The 18,107-nt window shown below is 45.3% G+C and overlaps 1 protein-coding gene across 1 annotated transcript in view; it reads right to left on the bottom strand.

The window, feature by feature from the left end:
* The window catches only part of BCR (BCR activator of RhoGEF and GTPase), a 100,041-nt gene that overhangs the window by 25,954 nt on the left and 55,980 nt on the right, over positions 1-18,107 (bottom strand). Inside the window, exons 3-9 of the mRNA XM_061465948.1 lie at positions 16,653-16,757; positions 15,972-16,157; positions 12,329-12,436; positions 10,564-10,624; positions 9,606-9,658; positions 9,114-9,254; positions 837-958 (exon numbers count right to left, since the gene is read on the bottom strand). Coding sequence (XP_061321932.1) covers positions 837-958; positions 9,114-9,254; positions 9,606-9,658; positions 10,564-10,624; positions 12,329-12,436; positions 15,972-16,157; positions 16,653-16,757 — 776 coding nt within the window. The remainder of the gene's footprint in view (positions 1-836; positions 959-9,113; positions 9,255-9,605; positions 9,659-10,563; positions 10,625-12,328; positions 12,437-15,971; positions 16,158-16,652; positions 16,758-18,107) is intronic.

Below are 18,107 nucleotides of genomic sequence, written 5' to 3'. Positions count from 1 at the left end.
AACCCAGCTCTCTCCTGCCTGAGCTAAGAGGGCCAGATGAACAAGTATGTATAAACCTCTGTGTAATCCAACCAGAAAAGAGCAATTACAGCTTTTAGCTGCCATTCTCCAGTAATTTCACCAGGATAATCCATTCACTTTTTTCATATTTAACATGATTCACTCCCTCTCCACTTCAACTGTCTTGGGATGTCCCACTCTTTTGACGGTTTATTCCTCATAAGTGTGTGCTTCAGAAAGGGTAGGGACAACTTTCTGTCTGAGGAGGGCAAAAAGACAAGGGGGGGGGGGGGTCTCTTCAAGTAGAACATTTACCAAATGAAGAGAAGCCCTGTTTGAGGCAGGTATGTTGATAAAGGTTCCTCCCCCCGCTTTTGTGAAGAATGCCAACAAGACTGCAGAGCTGCGCTCTGGGGTTGGCACATGGCCTGCTTATTGTACTCCCAATTTTTCTGACAAACTGTTAACTGGCTGTACCTGCAAGGCCAAAATTAATAACCTCAGTAACAAAAGAATGTGAGGAATTTCACCTGTTAAAGGAAAGGGGAAGTAGTAAAACAAATTGCATCTGTCCAGAATGACAGCAGTTATAGTACGTTCTATTTTCCTAGGAAGGCTCAGGGCAGTGCCAGGAGGAATGAACCTTTCCTGAGGGATCAGGACTTGGCCAAGGTCTCGTAATAGACAGTATTACCTTGCTGATCATGCCTAGCTACATCTTATGGACTATGGTTACCCATTTCTGGGGTATTCAATTTCAACTGAAATTGCCGGCTAATCCCAGGATTCTGCTGAAACTAAGGCACAAAGCACATAGTCCAGAAGGAAAACCTCACCCTCCGATCTGCTTCTTGAGCTTGGCACACAGGAACAGATCAGTAAAAAGGAAGACATGACGTAGCTTGCGAGCCCCCTCAACCAGCTCCACCATGAAACTGTCCTTCAGCAGCTGCCGGTGCTGGTGAAAAAACAAACAATGGTTTAGTTAGGGCAACGTGAGCCACAGATCTGGCACTGGGGCAACACATTCCATAGACGTGACTCCTACCAGTGGCAAATTCAATAACTTGATCTAATTCAGAAAGAAAAAGGGCCATTAAATGTTTCTTGCTGTAAGCCCTTCTCCCTGCTGCTGCCCTCCCTCCCAGGGGACGAGATGGCCATGCATCTCCTTACTATCTGCTTCGGGGTCAGGCTTCAGGCTTCTCTCCATCACCTGTTCCTGAGCCCAAGTGTGATTTACTATGAGTCACTGCCCCGCTTCTGCACACTCAAGGGCCAGAACCGCTGACAGAATATCATACCCTCACAAACCAGCAGAGAGCAGCAAACATCACTGTTCTCAGCTCAAGCCACCCCACCAGGAGAAAAAGGAGCAAACACCTCCACCCCCCATTCACAACAGTAGTCTGTCAACATTAACAGCTAAATGCCATTGCTGCTTCTTTATTGCAAGTGCTGTTAAGGGATAATTCCAAAACAAAATGTGTGTCTAGTGAACTTCAAGGAAGTCCCTTATCAGCCTGTGTTTAAAAAGGACCATCTGGATGTGTCCCCACCCTGTGCCTATATAAATCTCTTTTACACATCATGAAGATCCTCCAAACCTAGAAGATGCAACAAAGCTGCATAACTCTGATGCCTTTATTCCTGTTTCTAGTTCCAGGGAGCTGCAGGCAGAAGCATCATTTTCCTAATTCCCTTATGGGAACTCTGTACTCAAAAGACAAAAAGATTGGAGCACTAGCACTGAGACAGATGGCTGTGTGCTAGTGACCGAGCCAGGAGTTCCAAGCCCTGCTCTATGCTCAGACCTTCTGCTCCGATGGCAGGATCAATAGGACTCTGAGTACACATCTGGAATAGGTATCTCCCACTGATTTTCAAGCAGAAGTATGGGATATACAACTTTGGGCAAATTTTATTTCCACCAGTATGTATAGCTGCAGTGTTGCCTTGCTTCACAGCCAGTACAAGCAGGAACCACCAGCTCATCCACACATGCTAAGGTATGCTGAAGTACTTTCTTCTGACCTGTACTGTTTCCTTGCTATTCCAGCTAAGAGGATGCTCCCCTGAAAACCAAGGAGCAACATGTTACACATTCCATATATGTCCATACAGCACCATGGCTCGGGATGGGAGAGATGCGCCAACACCACCCGATGTTAACCAACACCTCCCCTGCTGTCTCTCACTGTTAGCCTTCTCCAGGCCCATGCTCTGGATTCGTCAGCACAACTCACTCCTGACCTGCAGTATTTCAGAGATCCCCACACTGGGAACCACATACACAAACCCCATCCATGCCCAAGAGGCAGCTGTGCAGCAGCAGCAACAGGAAAGCAGTTAACATGAGCAAGGTAAGGACATCCAAAGCAGCACTGATGCCTCTGTTTCTCAGGTTATGCCCCATGGGTTCTGTTTGCTGCGTGACTCAACAAGCCCTGCACACATTTACTGCAGTGGGTGTGGGAGTGCAAACCCCCACGCTGACTCTCCTTCCGCCTGCCATCCTTCCCATCTTGGCTCTCCCAAAGGAAAACAAACCACATCAGTCCCAAGCCCAGCAGGCATCATGGCAAGGAATACAAGGCAGAGAAATGCCCTTGCAGACATAATTCTTGTTTCCACACTCTGTTCTACAGCACTCAAAACTTCCTGACATGGACTAAGAGCCTGCGTTTTCCTGTCTGCAGCTGCACTAGTACCACAGCTAGCCGTTAACAACACACACATAGTAGTGTCAGCAGCTCACCTTGGTGCTGCCTTCCATTACACAAAGGTCCTGAAAATCTGTGAGCAGCAGCAAAAAGCTGCACCTTTCCCATAATATCAGAAAGCAAGGCTGCTCCCTAGAAGACTGTTGCACCATCTCTGGGCAGGAATCTGTGGAGATCTGGTATCCAGCAGTGATTCAGGCTCAGAAAGGCCTGTACATATGTTAATGTTTATTTTTAGGTGGGTGTGATCCTCCTAGCTGCTCCTCAGTGGTTTTGGAGAGGATGCTGTCTGCATTCACGTCCCTGCTGCTGATACGCACTTGTGCATGCCTCTGCCTCCTGCATGACAAACCAACTCCAGGTAGGAAACCAGAAAGAGAGCTTGGAAGAGAAATAAATAACAAGGAGGAGAAAGTACCTTTTCAGTAACAAAAACACTCTCCACAGCTGCAAAGAATTTCATTTTGGAACAATAATGAAGTGGAGGAATATATCTTCTGAGGAAGTCAAAACCCTCATCTCAGATTTCTAGTTCTGATGCATATTAATTAAGCTGCAAATCAGCTCAGCTCCTCTAGGGTAATAAGAATAGCTGCTTGTTGCCAGCTCAACCTCTGCTCATTGTTCATAGGTGTAAAGATGTTCTCACAGTTCACTCATCTCTGCTACCCAGCAGGATATGGCACAGTCCCTTCCCCACTTGGCAGGGACATGGCAGTGTCCTAACCTGCCCTTCTGTCCCCCTCTGCCAGGCACTGGCAGTGTGTGAGATCAGCCAAGATGTCACCCCAGCACCCTGATGAATGTTCCCAGCAGAAAAATACCCCAAGCTAGTCAGAGCACACAGTCAGCACCACATCTCTGCTCATGGCAGAGACAGGCCAACAGCATGGGCTTCTTCACAGGCAATGGAGGACCCAAGCCCATGACACCTGTTGGAGGACTGTGAAGGACTACTGCTCAGACCTAGATTAGCCCCCTGGTTTTGGCAGTATTTCAATACCATCATCCAGACCAGAGCATTTTGAAGACAAGCGTGTCCTCAAGTGAAGGCAAGGCCCATGCAGAGACACTAGTGACTGGAAACTTTCATGTCAGGCCTCCACAAAGTTAGAAAAGAGCCCATCAGTGCTCCCTGCAGCAAGTCTATAGACCTCCCAACATATTCTGCCTGCTCCAACCAGGCCACTCCCCCTTCTGCCTTCCAAAGTCACACCTAAATGGCCACTGCACCATTACAGCTTTTGGCTGTAACCATCCAAGCAGACTTCCCTCAAACAGCCATGCTCTCTGTCCCACATCTCCCCAGAGCCCAAGCAGAAATCTCAGCCATACAATGCCAAAACAGGGATGTGATTCAACACCCTTCACAGTTCCCATCTGGGAGTGAGGTACTCATTTGCACTGAATTTATTTTGGTAGCACTTCTGGGTACAAGATACCCTGACTGACATGAGACAGTGCTAGCATGAGGCAGTAAACTTTGGCAGTCTGATCTCCCAGAAAGAGAGCTGAGTGGGAAGATGACAAGGCTGGATTTCCTAAACTTGACTGGAACTGAAATAAGCTATGACTATGACCACGAGCTAGCTGAGAACGTCTGCCCTCAGCAAGCAGCAGGAGTAAACTGCCACAAAAGCGATCAAGTATCTGTGGAGGAGGGGACAGGAGAACACATCTGTGGATGTGTTTGCGGATGCTTGATGTTAGATCTAACTACTACCTTCTCTTGGAAAACAGGACTTTGGTTAGGGCTGGGCACAACAGGCATGCCCCAGGCTGCTCAGCATCAGTGGAGCAGTGGAGGAGTGCTCCCAGAAAAGGGTCACATCCTCTTCTGCACATGATTCATCTTGCTGCAAGGGCTCAGCACATCAGAGGGAAACAATAAAAGGATCTGCCAACTGGCTTACCAGATCCCTGCCAAACCCCACAGTGAGGAAGCACACCTTCCCGGACCTCCCGACATGACTCAGCCATTGTACCCCACCGGGGAGCCAACAGCCCCCTCAAACAGGACTCATGCCAGGCAGATGCTCATCCCACCTCAGCTCTACAGGCGTTCTCTATGGTTTGGGAACCAAAGCCCACTTTGGTCAGCTACTCACACCCAGGGCCAGCAATAGCTATTCTTTTGGTGGCCTCCTGTTAAACCAGGTCTCCTGAAACATGAGGTCTTCCAACTGGCTGATCCTGCCACACGGGACATACAACAACCTATCTGTGGAAAACCATCTCTCTGCCTTGGTTTTAAAGTTACTCTGAAATGACATAGAAACTACAGAAACACCAAATAAACATCCCATTAGCTTAGCATCAGAGTGCTAGTACTGTGGCAGAGTGACCCCCTCTCCTCCACAGACAGCCCCGAGACTGTCAGAGGTCCAGCACCAGAGCTCAGCTAGGCTACAGAGATGTTCCAGGAGGCTTGGCGAAAGCTTCCTATTTTGTACCCTATTGTATTTGTATCCTATTTGTTTAATGGAATTAATTAGGATCATCTTTAATCTCTCAAACAGTGCTCTGGACAAAGCAGCTCTCCCTGTACATCTTTCAGTGTGTGGATAGCCTTTTTGGACTACCTCCTCCTTTTGGCTTTCCTCCTCTTTTTACATCTGTCAGTGAGCATCTCCCCCTCCACTGCTACCAACCTCACGACTTACCTGTATGCTCATCATCTATTCATCCTACATGTTTTTGTGCTGCTTGCATATGCTAACTCCTGCTGCTGTCACATGTTTAACTCCAGGAAGTGTGACCAGCTTGTCTGAGACACATTACAAAGAGCGGAACTTAAAAAACCACTCATCCAGCACTACAACTGTACAAAAGGCCATCTCCTCCCTTGTATGCTGAGGAAAGAGCTCATCCGATGTGGTGACAGCAGAGGCCTGCAGCGTGCGTGGGCGAGAGCCTGGGAAGGAGTGGAACATGTGTGATGCAGGAGGAGGAGGGTAAAAGCGGGAGATGGGTATTGGCATATGTCAGTGAGGAAGAGGTGGTTTGGCTTTCTGCAGAGCGTAGGAAGAAAATGATTCCTCGTGTGCGTGCGCGTGTGTTGCAGGACCAGCGTTGCAGGATAAAGGGATGCTCTGCCTAAGGACAGCACTGGCTGCTCTTTGAGCATTTTTATAGCCTTTCTTTTTTAATTGCCAAAGCTCCTTTCACTGGGAGCTCTCTGACTCCAGTTGTAAGACGGGGTATGAAGTATTCAAGATTATTTTTGAGTGCTTTATTGCCAACGCCTGCCCAAGGCCTCCAGAAGCAGTAGGCACCAGGCCTCAAGCTGTGCCTGGCTGTCTGTGTCTAAGCTTAGCTCCCAGCTTTTCAAAGGCTTTAGTTTGCAGTTTTGCTCCTTTGCAAATGTCCTTTGTCCTTTCACTTCCCTAGGCACACTTGGTCTCTATTAAGTTAAACAGGAGCCTAAAGCAGTGATACCCGGTCTCCTGACTGCAGCTTAAAACCACACTGAGAAATACAGTAAAGCAGCTTGCAAAGCAGCCTCTTCTCTACAGGGCAAGGGAAAAAGTACACAGTTGCATAAGCTGATCCAACTTGTGATCTAGGGGGCTTGCCTGTCAGCCCTTTTGTGTCTAAACTGATGGGACGCTAAGCCACTCAGCCAGCAGAGCGACCCAAAACTCAAAAAGGCTTCTTCTTAGGCAGCTCCAATCGTCCATGGCACTGTGGAGCACTATCACCCACATGAACTCTGCAATTTTTTTGCAGTTTCATTAATTCCTGCTTTACAAGAATGGGCTGAATTAGCTGGGAACACAAGCCTTTACTTCTGGCAGGGAAAGACAACACATGCTTGACAGTCACCTGCATCCAGGCTTAGTTGAAAAAACCCCATGCAGACCATAGAGCTGCTCTGTTAATGCAGAAAGGTTATTACTGCTCCTTTCCTTCTGGTACATAATAGTGGCACATCCTGCACATCAAAGCATTAGTTTTCCTGCTGCCCCAAGGGACCATCCCTGGGAGAACTTTAAACAGATTCCCCATTTAAGTCAGGAGGACAGTGGTGAAAAAAAATCAGCAGTGAGAAAATAAAATGCCTGCTCCATGGTCCTAAGGGGTGGAAGATTCTCCACCACTGGCATTCAGAGTCAGAATGCACATTGCTACTCAGACCTCTTTTCCCTCCACCCATTCGTTTGCTTATTTAGAGGGCTGGCAAAGTAGTACCTGCGGATAATCCATCAAAAAGAAAGCAAAACCTCTAAAGTAGGAAGATGGGAAGAAAAGGAGGGAGCAAGAGAATGCAGCAGATCAGGCTGAATGGGAAACAGACCCAAAAGTCCTCCTGGCTCCCCTGTATTGCCAGGCTGGGTCTGGTGCTCTCCTGGCTTCCCTCAGCAAACCACGAAGCAGAGAAGACAAGCTACAGTCAGCCTGGCAGGCAGCAAGGACCAAACTATGTGTTTGTAGGCTTAACCCACCAATATTGCCTTCCCTGTTATGGCCCTTTCTGTCCCTCTGGTTTTATTCCTTTTGTTCCCATCTCCTGGCACACCCTGAAATACTCATTTAGCCCAGCAAATTAAACCAGAAAACTTTATATGCCTACGTCTAGAATTAGATAAAAGCCTCCTGAGCCAAGCAGAGCCAAGGGGGTGTTGTGCTGGAAGGACACCTGACATCATGCAGGAAGACAGCAGGCAGGTCAGACTCAGTTGACGCTCCCAGAGCAGGGAATTACTCCTGCAAAAGGGAGGAATTCTGTGCTGATGAGCCTGTACTCTCTCCTGACCTGCACTCCTCTCCTCAGCAGCCTGTCACTAGGGAAATTAACAACTGGCTGCTTTCCCCAGTTCAAAGCAATCCTGAAAAAAAGAGCTGGAGCAAGAGGCTGGCAAAGGAGATTCGACTCCTCCCCACGATGCACTCAAAGGAGAAGAATATTCTACACAAAAGGCGAGGACTGGGGAAAAAAGATAACTGAGATCAGCACCTAAGCAATACATGAGGGGAAAAAGCTGTTTTCCCTCCTTCCTTTCCACCAAGGAAATTTCAATGGGAGGAAGACAAATAATGAAAAAAGCCATCAAAGCAAGCTGGTGATTCATTAAAATAAAAATGCATTATGCATTGAGAGCAGTCAATTAGGAGATGCAAACTGCACGCTGTCCTGTCACCCTCGGGGAAGCACCAGCAAGATGAGTAGGAGGAAAGGATAAGCAGAAAAGGAAAGATTTACAGCCATAAACAAAACCCAGCTATGACCCCAAGCTGAGTAGCTTGTAGGAAGACGCAGCCTTCACTAATGCACACAGAGTAGCTGGGAGCAGACTCGTGTCTCTGGGTTGCCATGCAGAGAGTGAATGTATCCAGTATTACTGCTTCGAAAAAAGTGGGATATTAATGCTAAATGACTGCAGAAAGTATCCACCATCAGATTCCCAGAGTGAAAGGCAAACTATGGGAAGCATCAAAAGCAAGTCCTTTTCTTCCCTGGGCTCAATACAAGATGTGTGCAGTAAGGGAGAGCACAAGGTTTTCCAGTCTCCTCCAGCACACCCACAGCCCTCTCCTTGGATACTGCCCCTTCTTTCCCTCCCCAAATCATACATGGAGTCACAGCAGGACCAGTGAGAGTGTGAACAGGCCTGCTGAGCCCAATCCTGACAAGCCTCCCCTTCTGGTTAAGATCTGACAAACACATCACTCCAAAAAGACATCCTCAGGATCATTCCCCTGAGCCTGCCCCTCTGCCTGGGCTCTGGCAACTCATTAGGATTCTGCATGACATATGTCCAAGCCTGCATCCTTCACTGAGATGCTGACAGACAACTGGAGAACATCTGCAAGGGGGCATTTTAGTCTGCTGTATCTTCTATGACCCAATCAACATGCACTTAAATGAGTCCATCTACTATCACTGAGGCCCTGGTGACTAATGTCTGAGCTTCTACCTCAGCTTCCAACCGCTCAGCCTCTCCTTTTCTCAGCTGCAGACTTCCTCAGTTGACAAAATGAGACAACAAACAAGACTTGCAGGACAAAGGGCACTGAATTCCCAGTACTGCAGCTTCTAGGTGGTGTTTCCTCACCCTTTCCTCCTTCCAGGCTTCCCGTTTGGTTTCAGTTTGCAGGTAAAATACAAGTCCGTTTAATGCACAGCAATACCCATCACAGAAATTATGTAAGACAAATGATTATAACAATGCTAAGGACAAAACTCTCATCACACTTCTCCTCTGGGTCTCCAAACTGTTTTCTGAACAGAAAACAAAGGGGAGCTGTACCACATTCTTCAGGGAACAGGGACACTGCATAAACTGTAACTTGGCAACAAACAAATTAATAGGGTAACTTCCTAGTCTGCTCTACAGAAAAGGACCAACTCTTCAAAACTGAGAAAATAATGAAGGCAGTAAGACTCACCTCCCCCTTCTTTACAGTCATTGACTGCCGGCGAGGAGTGATCTCCTCATTGATGCTGGAGAGGAAGTTCTGTGAAATCCGCAGAGCATCCTGCAGGAGTGGATGATCAGGGTGGCTCACTGGAGTGTGCTTGAGCAAATCCTGACACCGGGAACACAAATAAAGAACAGAGCTATGAGCAGCACTGGAAAGCAGAAGGTTCTGAAGGCCCCTAACTAGAAGTGTTGGACAAGATGCTCCAGCTTCTTCTTACGGATTAAAGCAAGGCTTCACTTCTAAAGGAAGAGAATAACACTCTGCACTTTTTGGTAACACCACTGCAGAAGTAGCAGGGTCATACCAATGAACTCCCTCCCCTTAATGAAAATGTAAAAGGCTCTTATGCATCATGACAGGTTTATTTTTGCAATCCTTTATCTCCACGGCAAATTTAAAGGGCAAAGAAAATAAGAAAGTGGTCTAAAGTTTGAAAACCATCTTTCAGATACTTACATGCAGAACAAGTGTGCTGCGAGTCACTCTATCGACTGGCTTGTATAATAGAGCTGTGAACAAAAAAGCAGAAACATAAGAAAGAGGTACTTAAATACAAACCCTACAGAGGAACTTGTCCATTGCCACTGATTGTAAAGGCACAGGTTTATTAACCAGTGAGCTACTGGAAAATTCCCTTCTCTAAGGTTAATGTGCTGCACAGCCAATAACACGCACATGAACACACAGACAAAATAAACATGCTTCACAGCAAACACATGGCCACTTGTGAGCATGCCCTGCTAGGCAGTGGCTGAGGAACACAAAAGGTAGTACAGAACAACTGCACACAGCATGGGACACTTTGGATAACTCCCTGGCAATCTGCCTGGTTGCACAGATCAGAACTGGTTCTTGCACTCAAAGTTGCCAAAGAGGTCCCTGAAAGACTGGAAGTGCATTCCTCCTTCTGGAGTTCTGCGTGACATGTTGAGTGCTTCCAAATCCTGACAGTGGGCCAAAACAGGAAGGGGACTGGCTTTTATATTAGTGAGTATGGAAGCTTGTTATAACATGGGTCATCTTATACTTATGTGCACAGAGCCAAGCACCACGAAACATGATCTTGACCAAGCTCTCTGGATGCTACCACAGGGCAAAGCCCATATAACAATAAGTGGTAGGATTGTGTTTGTGCTATCACTGGGTAGCAGGTGTTCTCTTAAAATCACAGCAGTCCTTCGCTTGGCCTGGTTTTGCCCAAAGGGACTGATGAGGTTTTAAACCGGACAGGGGCTTTCCCATGCATGCATGCAGCTTACTGTGCACAAGCTCTGCTACTTAGCAAAAGGGAACTGATGTCCCAGGCAGAGACTCCATAACTTTCCAGCATTTAAAAAGAAAAAGGGAGAGTGGAGGTTTGGCAACAGCCTCCAACAGTCCTGACAAACCAGTTTCCTCTGCATGGATCACTCACTTTCCAAGGAATTTTTCGTCGTCTGATCCTTAGATTCCTTTGTGCTTCTAGCCTTTAGATTCTAAAAGAAAAAGAAAACCCACATAGTAGATGGTCAATCGCCTTGAAATATCACACAGGAATGTAACACATTATCTGCTCCTCTAAGGAAGGGCCTAAGAGTGAATAGAGGACAATGCAAGTCAGCAAAGGAAAAATGTGCTTTTCTTCTTGGTAAAGCCACCACTGCCATGTCACAGGCACCCACATATCTCAAATATTAAACAATTATCTTAGGAGTGCATGCCAACAGAGATGCAGCTAAGCAGGGAACTACCACTAGTGACAAGGATGGTGGAGCTTTTATATCACCTGCAGGAGAAAGACATATCCATAAGGATGCAGCCATTGTCACAGCATGTGTACACCACCATATAAAGTACTGGATTAGGATTCAGTACTCCCAGGTTATACTTTCTTATACCTGTACTCAGAGCTGGGTGACCTTGGACAAGTCAGCAATTTCATGGCAGAAAAGAACAATGCCTGTGACTCTTCACTTTGCACACGGACTATGAAGCTACATCCACTAATGTGCTGAGCTCTGAAACCCTCACCAAGACACAAATGCAGAAGTATTAACACCATCATTCCAAATACAGTAGATACTAGCACAATTTCAGAGTTATCCTCCAGAAAACAGCAAAACCAAGGCATTTGCAAGGAGCCCAGGACCCTAGGGCCTTAATCTCTATTTTGTCTTCTAGGAACTACCATAATACTATTTATACATATTACTAAATGGTTATGTCCTTTAAATGCATTTTAGTACTGATAGAAAAGTAAGCACAGGGGAAGCTACTTTACTAATGAGTCAGTCAGGCAAAGGACCAGAACCTGATGGAAATCCTCAGGAAAGGAAAGAATAGAAGACTTTTGCAGTCTGATGAGTAGTACAGCAGGTCCCAAAAACCAAGCCTCATTTCACAGAGGGAACGCATTTTACCTCTTTATTATAAAAATCCAAAGGGACATGCAACATTGAATGTACTCAGGAGTTTTTTCAGAGCAATAAACACCCCGGTATTATTGAGCTCGGATTATTTATCTGCTTGTTTGTAAGGACACACATATAAGTTCAAGTTTTTCTTGGCACCTGAGTTCTTCATGATACAATCACCTCAATACAAGGATCAATGAGACCATGCCTTGCAGGCAAAGCTGGTGGCCTGGGGAGCCTGAAAAAGCATTCAAAATGCTTTGACATGAGGTACTCCTCTTAAAGGGAGGAAATTGAAGCAGCCCAATGAATAATACTATAGATTACAAATGACATGCCTGCCTTTTTATACACAGTTTCCTTCCCCTCTCCGTGCCAGTGAAGCCTACAATTCCACTGACAGCCATAATACAAGGCAGTAAGGATGGCTTTTTACACCAGTCAGCATCATTATTAGCAAGAGAAACACCTTAGCAACTCAAATACAGCTGCCCTTCTAAGAAGTGCATGACAGTGGCACAGAGCTGACAAGTTCAAAGCAATGCTGGTTTTTACTAAATCCCCTGGGTGGGGACAGTACATAAAAGCTGTTTGTGTGACAACCTCTGTAGGCCCAACGTATAAATGGCTGTAAGAACATGAGTTGAAGCACTGAGTCTAAGAGGAGCTCACAACTCCTCCTCCAGAAGTCAGGGCTGCAAAGATTCTTGGAGGACAGACAGGAGTGACATCGCAGGGTATTAGTCAGATCCAGACAGCTCGTGTGTCTGAACACCGTGACATTACCTCAGAGATTTCAGCAAACTGAGCATTGGCTTGGCAGCATTTCTCTGCTGTCTCCATAGCAACTTCATAGTTATCCACAAAGGCCCGGTACACTCCCAGCTGGCTGGCCTGCAGGAAGCAAAACAAAATCAAATGAATGCTGTGGAAGAAGAGAGTTTGGGACGGCCAGCCTCAGTAATCCAGTGATCAGGTCATGTCCCATCATGCCACAGAATTACACAGAATGCTAAGCAAGCCCAGAAAGACATCTCTGACCCGTAAGCTTTGCACAGGTGATCCCATGCACCTGGTTCAATCTATACTGAAGGAGTTCATTTGTGAAGGATGTGGAAGCCTGTGAGAATGAGACATCCTTATTACTGCCTTCAATTTTTCCTTTCTGAACTGCCAGATTAGTATTTATTAATATCTTAGCTCCTTGATGTAATTGGAACTGCTTGCTATTTGCCATAAAATATGAATCAGACAGGAATGATTCAGCCCAACAGCACAAATGTGACCCCAGTAAGCTACTTGTTGGCTTTTGATGATGGAGACATTAAATCAAATCAAGATATTAACCCATATCTGCACTAGTGGACACCTTTATAAAGGCAATGAAGTGCTGAAAATATAGAAGGGAGATCCAGAGTACAAACTGGAAGGCAGTGACAGCAGCACTATGTGACAGAATATGGCAGTTTTTCCAGCAGAAGGGCAATTGGTCCAGAGGAAGATGGAGCAGGCGTCAGAGTGCAGTAATAAGCCACTATTATCACTGAGTCTTAGTACTAATTCCACTTGCTGACTTAGGAATCGCACCCATATTCATGCCAGAGAACATAAGATCCAGCTCGGGAAATCCCTGGGTAGCTTCCAAGCTTGTCTGGACTGCAGAGATAGTTTTGTGTTGCAGAGCTCCACAGGCTGTGCTTGTAAACACCTCAGCAGCTTGACCATGCTTGCAAGTGCATGGTCAGCAGCGAGCCAACAGGTGGAGTGCCTTGAAAGGCTCCATTACAGAGAAGTTTGTTACCAGAACTTGCACTTACCTTATTATTTCTGGAACTTCCCTTACACTTCTGCCCAAGAAATGCAACAGGCAGAGCAGTTAACTCTCCACAGATTCCTCTCCTGCTCCCTTACAATGACTGCGTTTCCCATTCCCTACGGAGTTTTGTGCAAGAGACATTGGAAGAGAAAAAGCCACTCTGAGAAGAACGCTCCCTTCACAAGGGAGGCTGAGAAACAGTGACCTGTTTCCTGGGACACATTTTACTGGAAGATTAGGAACCAGTCTCAACCCTCATACAAAATAACACAGCTATGGCTGAAGGAAACCAGGCTCACTTATAACAGGGATGACCTCCGCCCCAGCACTGTGGAGCCAATGGGGCACAATTCAGTGAAGAAGCTGCTGTCAGAATTACTGATCATTTGCAGGGCTTATGACATTCAGGTTTGGATGCTGCCAGCCAACACAGCAGATCTGTAAAGCTTCTCCATTCCTATGTGGCTCTTCCATTTCTTGCTACTCCTGAACAACCATTCTGAGTTTTTGGTTTCCTCCTCTAAACATGCCATCACCTTTTTCATTATAAGCTGAGCTTCCAATCAAAGCAATAATGCTCACGCACGGTGTTCATGCTGGTTTAAATTTTCTCTTTTTCCATTAAAAAGAGCACACTGAAAAGGAAACCAGCTTTGTAGAAATAACCACCCTTTGATTGAAAGTTTTTCAGTTCTTGAAAACTACCAGTGATAATATTAGTTAAATATTTCTTCATTTCTAAAAACAGTTCTAAAGTGTTTCCTTTCTAGTTTAAGAATGTGTACAAAATACTCCCCAAAAATGAGAAGTGTTTTTCACACCCACATGCCTAGCATCTTTCTTTTCTTTAGTTTCAACAGGAAAAAGGTGGAATAACAGTCACTGATCTTGCAAATGGATTGCACTTTGCTCCAGACCACATGAAATTCTAAAACTCTATGCATGCACTGTCTGTAACTTCAATTTATAGTGCTTTGTTTTGCATGATATTAAAGGAAATGAATGGCCCCAGGGACTTCAGGATAATTACAAGGATTCCAGGATTTATCATGAGATTGCATGACATGACTACAAGTAAACAATCTGCTCCAAAAGATTTGATGTACATCCAGTATAGATGTCTTGTAATGCCTGATGATCTTGCTATCTCATCTAGCTGCTACCCATTGCCTGCCAAGAATTATTAGCTTCATTTCATCCAGCAAATAGTTCACAATTCCCACTGATACTCTACTAAAGCACCAGAAACTGAAACCGCTAACCTAGCTCAAATCTTCCTGCACTAGGGCAACTTGGTCCTTTGCTTCCAATACTAATCCAACAAAATCAGTGATTCTGTCACAAATGCAGAAAAATCAGGGAAACATAACAGAGTGCCAGAAAGGCTTAACTCCTGCACCTGCGACGATCATCAGCAAGAAAGGGCCTTCAACAAAGGTTTAAGTAGCTGTATGGCAATTCAAAGCTTGCTCAACAGCCAGCAGTGGGAAAGAATATACTGAGGTCTTCTTCAGTTAGTTCCATCTCCATTCCTGCACTACACTTCCAATGCAGTTTGCGAGGCTTCCACTTTCAGCAGCCTTATCTTTACTCCCTCCAACGAGCAGCAGGTGGTTTGGTCTTCTTAAACCAGTTGCTCAAATTGCATACCATGAACTACTCACCAAGATACCAACTTGACCCCTTCTGGCTAAAACATGCTGGCAGTGAAAAGCAGATTCCAATATTCTGATCTTGAGCTTCTGGCATGCATGGAAAACCTCATCTTCCAGGCCCATCTCCTCCTGCTCCATAGGAGATGGGGCTGGTGCTGGGCTCCACAGCTGCTAACAATTGAGTGACCCTGGTAAAGCACCCTTCCTATCCAATAAACCCCTCACTGGAATGTCACTCCTACCCTGAGAATCAGAGGCACCTCAAGAATGCAGAGGTTCTTTTCTAAAAAGGAAAAAAACAGCTTCTTTAATCCTTTACTCTCTGCACATGCTTGGGGAGAGGCTAAAGGGGCCAAAGGAATCTCCTAGAATGCAAACAATTTGTCATCTGGCTCAGAAACTCAGTATTTTTTATTCAGTCTCAGGAGTATGCTGTATATGCCTTTGTACTGTTCTGCACTAAGAGAATTTTGTTGAGGTTGCCTGGAGGATTCTCAGCAGCAGGCTGACTGGATCAGCACAGCAGCAAGGGGAAAAGAGGCCAGGAAAGCAAACCAAAGGTGACGACCAGAAACTAGAGAAAATCAGCAGAAGATAGAGCAATGCATCACAGAAAGGAAGTACATGTGAAGGACTTCAGCAAGAATGAGAAACACTTAGCTGTTGGTGTTAAAAAGTGTGCTTTTAAACACTACCATTCTGCCATCTTCCTCTAAAGCAAATGGTTTGAAAACACTGCAGATACCCTGGAGATTCAACATTTCTCTGATATTGTATTTGTATTAGTAGCAAAGCTTGCTGGAGTCTTTAATTACAGACAATGAAACAGCTGCTTCTGCTGCAGGCCCTTCAGTGAAGTATGGGCTTTCATCCTTTCAGTCTATGCACAAAGTGAACCACACCAGCACCTGTGAGATGAATGAGGTACCAGGACCTTTGGTGATGGCAGCTGACTCACCAGCTTCTGGAAGAGGTCCCCTACACGCTGCTGGTGACTCCACTGCTGCACTCGGGGAAAGAGCCCATCGTAGAATTCTTTGTGGATCTCATAGAGCTCAGGCACTTTAAAGAATATTGTCTCAATCTGCTGACTAGTCAGCACAGGCTGAGAGGTGGTGGCAGCTGCTTTCAAAGGCTTCATAGGCTGAAATGAGGAAAGAAGGAAATCATTATCATGCAAACCAAATACATTCACCCTTGCCACAGTACAACACATCCCTCCAGAGAGCTGATTTTCATCCTATTAATAAGCGATATTTGCATTCACACAACTCCTGAAAGTGCGACATTAACAAGTTCTCTCGTGGGGATCAGTCACACCTGATTTTCCCCAGGATATTAATGGTGCCATTAAAATCCCTTTGCAATCAATTTCCTTCATCTCTGTCCAACTGTACAACAATATGTCTAATAATTAGCACAGGATACTTAAAAGATAGGGCTCCTGGATACTACTACACTAATAACTGCCTGGTTGTTTCGTATCCAGTCCTTTCTTTAAGCCTCTCTCTCACTATCAGAGGAGTAACAGGTTCCCTTTGCAACCCATGATATGTGAAGTTCTGGGAAGCTCTAGACGGAAGCAGCAATGAAAATTCAAGTACCAGTGTTTGAAATGGTATCTGCCACCAGCACTTACCAGCAGCAGAGCCTCCAGGTGGCTCAGGTAGGTTTCCTCACTGGCTAGGATTCCTGATAGGACCCATTTTCTCATCTCCAGGCCTTTCTCCAGGTCTGGCTCACTCTACAAAGATGTTAAAGAGGAAAAAAAAAAAAGAAAAAAAAAGGTGGAGAAGAGGTAAAAAAAGCCAAGAATGAGGATGCGGTTAAAGGTATCATTCAGCTGACCACAGCATACTGGGCATGGCTTTTTACTTCCAGACTAAAAAAAACCAACCAAGCAAAAGACCTACCTGAGCTCAGTGTCCTGTTTCTAGAAACAGGGAAACATAAACCAAAGACTTTTGTATTTCCTAGCAACTGATGTCACTCAGATGATTTACAGGTGTTGGCTTTAGTCCTATAACGTCCGTGCCTCAATTAGGTGCCCAGACCTCTTCACTAAATTCAAACCACAGAACTCCAAAATTCAGCATTTATCCTCCTAAACAAATCACAAGGACCCTTGGATTATGTGCATTTCACTCTTTCCTCCCACAAGAGTTCTCCATGATCTTAATCCCAAACCATGTTTATCTCTGCAGACAGGATCATTTCCTGCACCTCCACAGATGCGCATGAATATAGAGCAGCTCCAGCCTGACACTGCTGTTAAGATTGCTGTGCTTTCTCCCACTCTCTACTGTTCACCAAATTATTTTTTAGTGCCAGCTTGCACAATGTCTATTTTTAGTCAGAGGATGGAATAATCAGCACTGCTTGGAAGGCACATGCTGATTTTCTTATTGGGATTCCATAAAGGAGTTCTTAACCAAAACTGTTACCTGGAAAATGTTTAACCTGGTAAAATGAAATGGAGTGTTTCAATAAGCTCTGAAAAAAAAAAAAAACCTAAAACCCCCATGGCTGAACAATGGAGGTTATAAATCATGAGAAACACCTCCCTTTTAGAAAGTCTTATTTTCAGTCCCTTTTATTTCTGTCATTCACAGAAATAGCTTTTTCCAGTTCTTGCAACCTTTTTATATTGTTAAATGTCTCTAAGAATAGAGTCAGTAGATGGATCTGAAAGGGTGGATACTTCTCAAGGGCTTTGGGTAGGTTGTTCAGGGCTCCATTCTTCCTACCCCTCTTAATACCCAGAGGAATCTTCACCTATTGATTTCAGCAGCAGGAGGATCAGGAAACATAGCAGTATGCACCACTCTATTGACAGAACATAAAGCCCTACAGCTGACAAAAAAACCTCCATTTACTTTAGGTTTACTTTAGGTCCTATGCTTTGAACCCTGCAGATGTACATATATGATGTTCATTATGGAGAGAAAATATCCTGGACATAGGTAAGCTTACAGTAAGTAGCACATTCCAAGTGTGACTTTGAGCCTACACACCACATGAAGCCAGAAACAGTCTCAGATATTTCTGGACTCAGTCTCATCAATAACCACCCTCATTTTTGAACACTTTCATT

The sequence above is a fragment of the Pezoporus flaviventris genome, unplaced genomic scaffold (assembly GCF_033815535.1).
Source record: "Pezoporus flaviventris isolate CSIRO_AGI_PZ_B2104156 unplaced genomic scaffold, CSIRO_AGI_Pfla_v1 ptg000041l, whole genome shotgun sequence".
Lineage (NCBI taxonomy): Eukaryota > Metazoa > Chordata > Aves > Psittaciformes > Psittacidae > Pezoporus > Pezoporus flaviventris.
The sequence above is the reverse complement of the archived record's forward strand: the minus strand, read 5'-3'. Positions and strand labels throughout refer to the sequence as shown.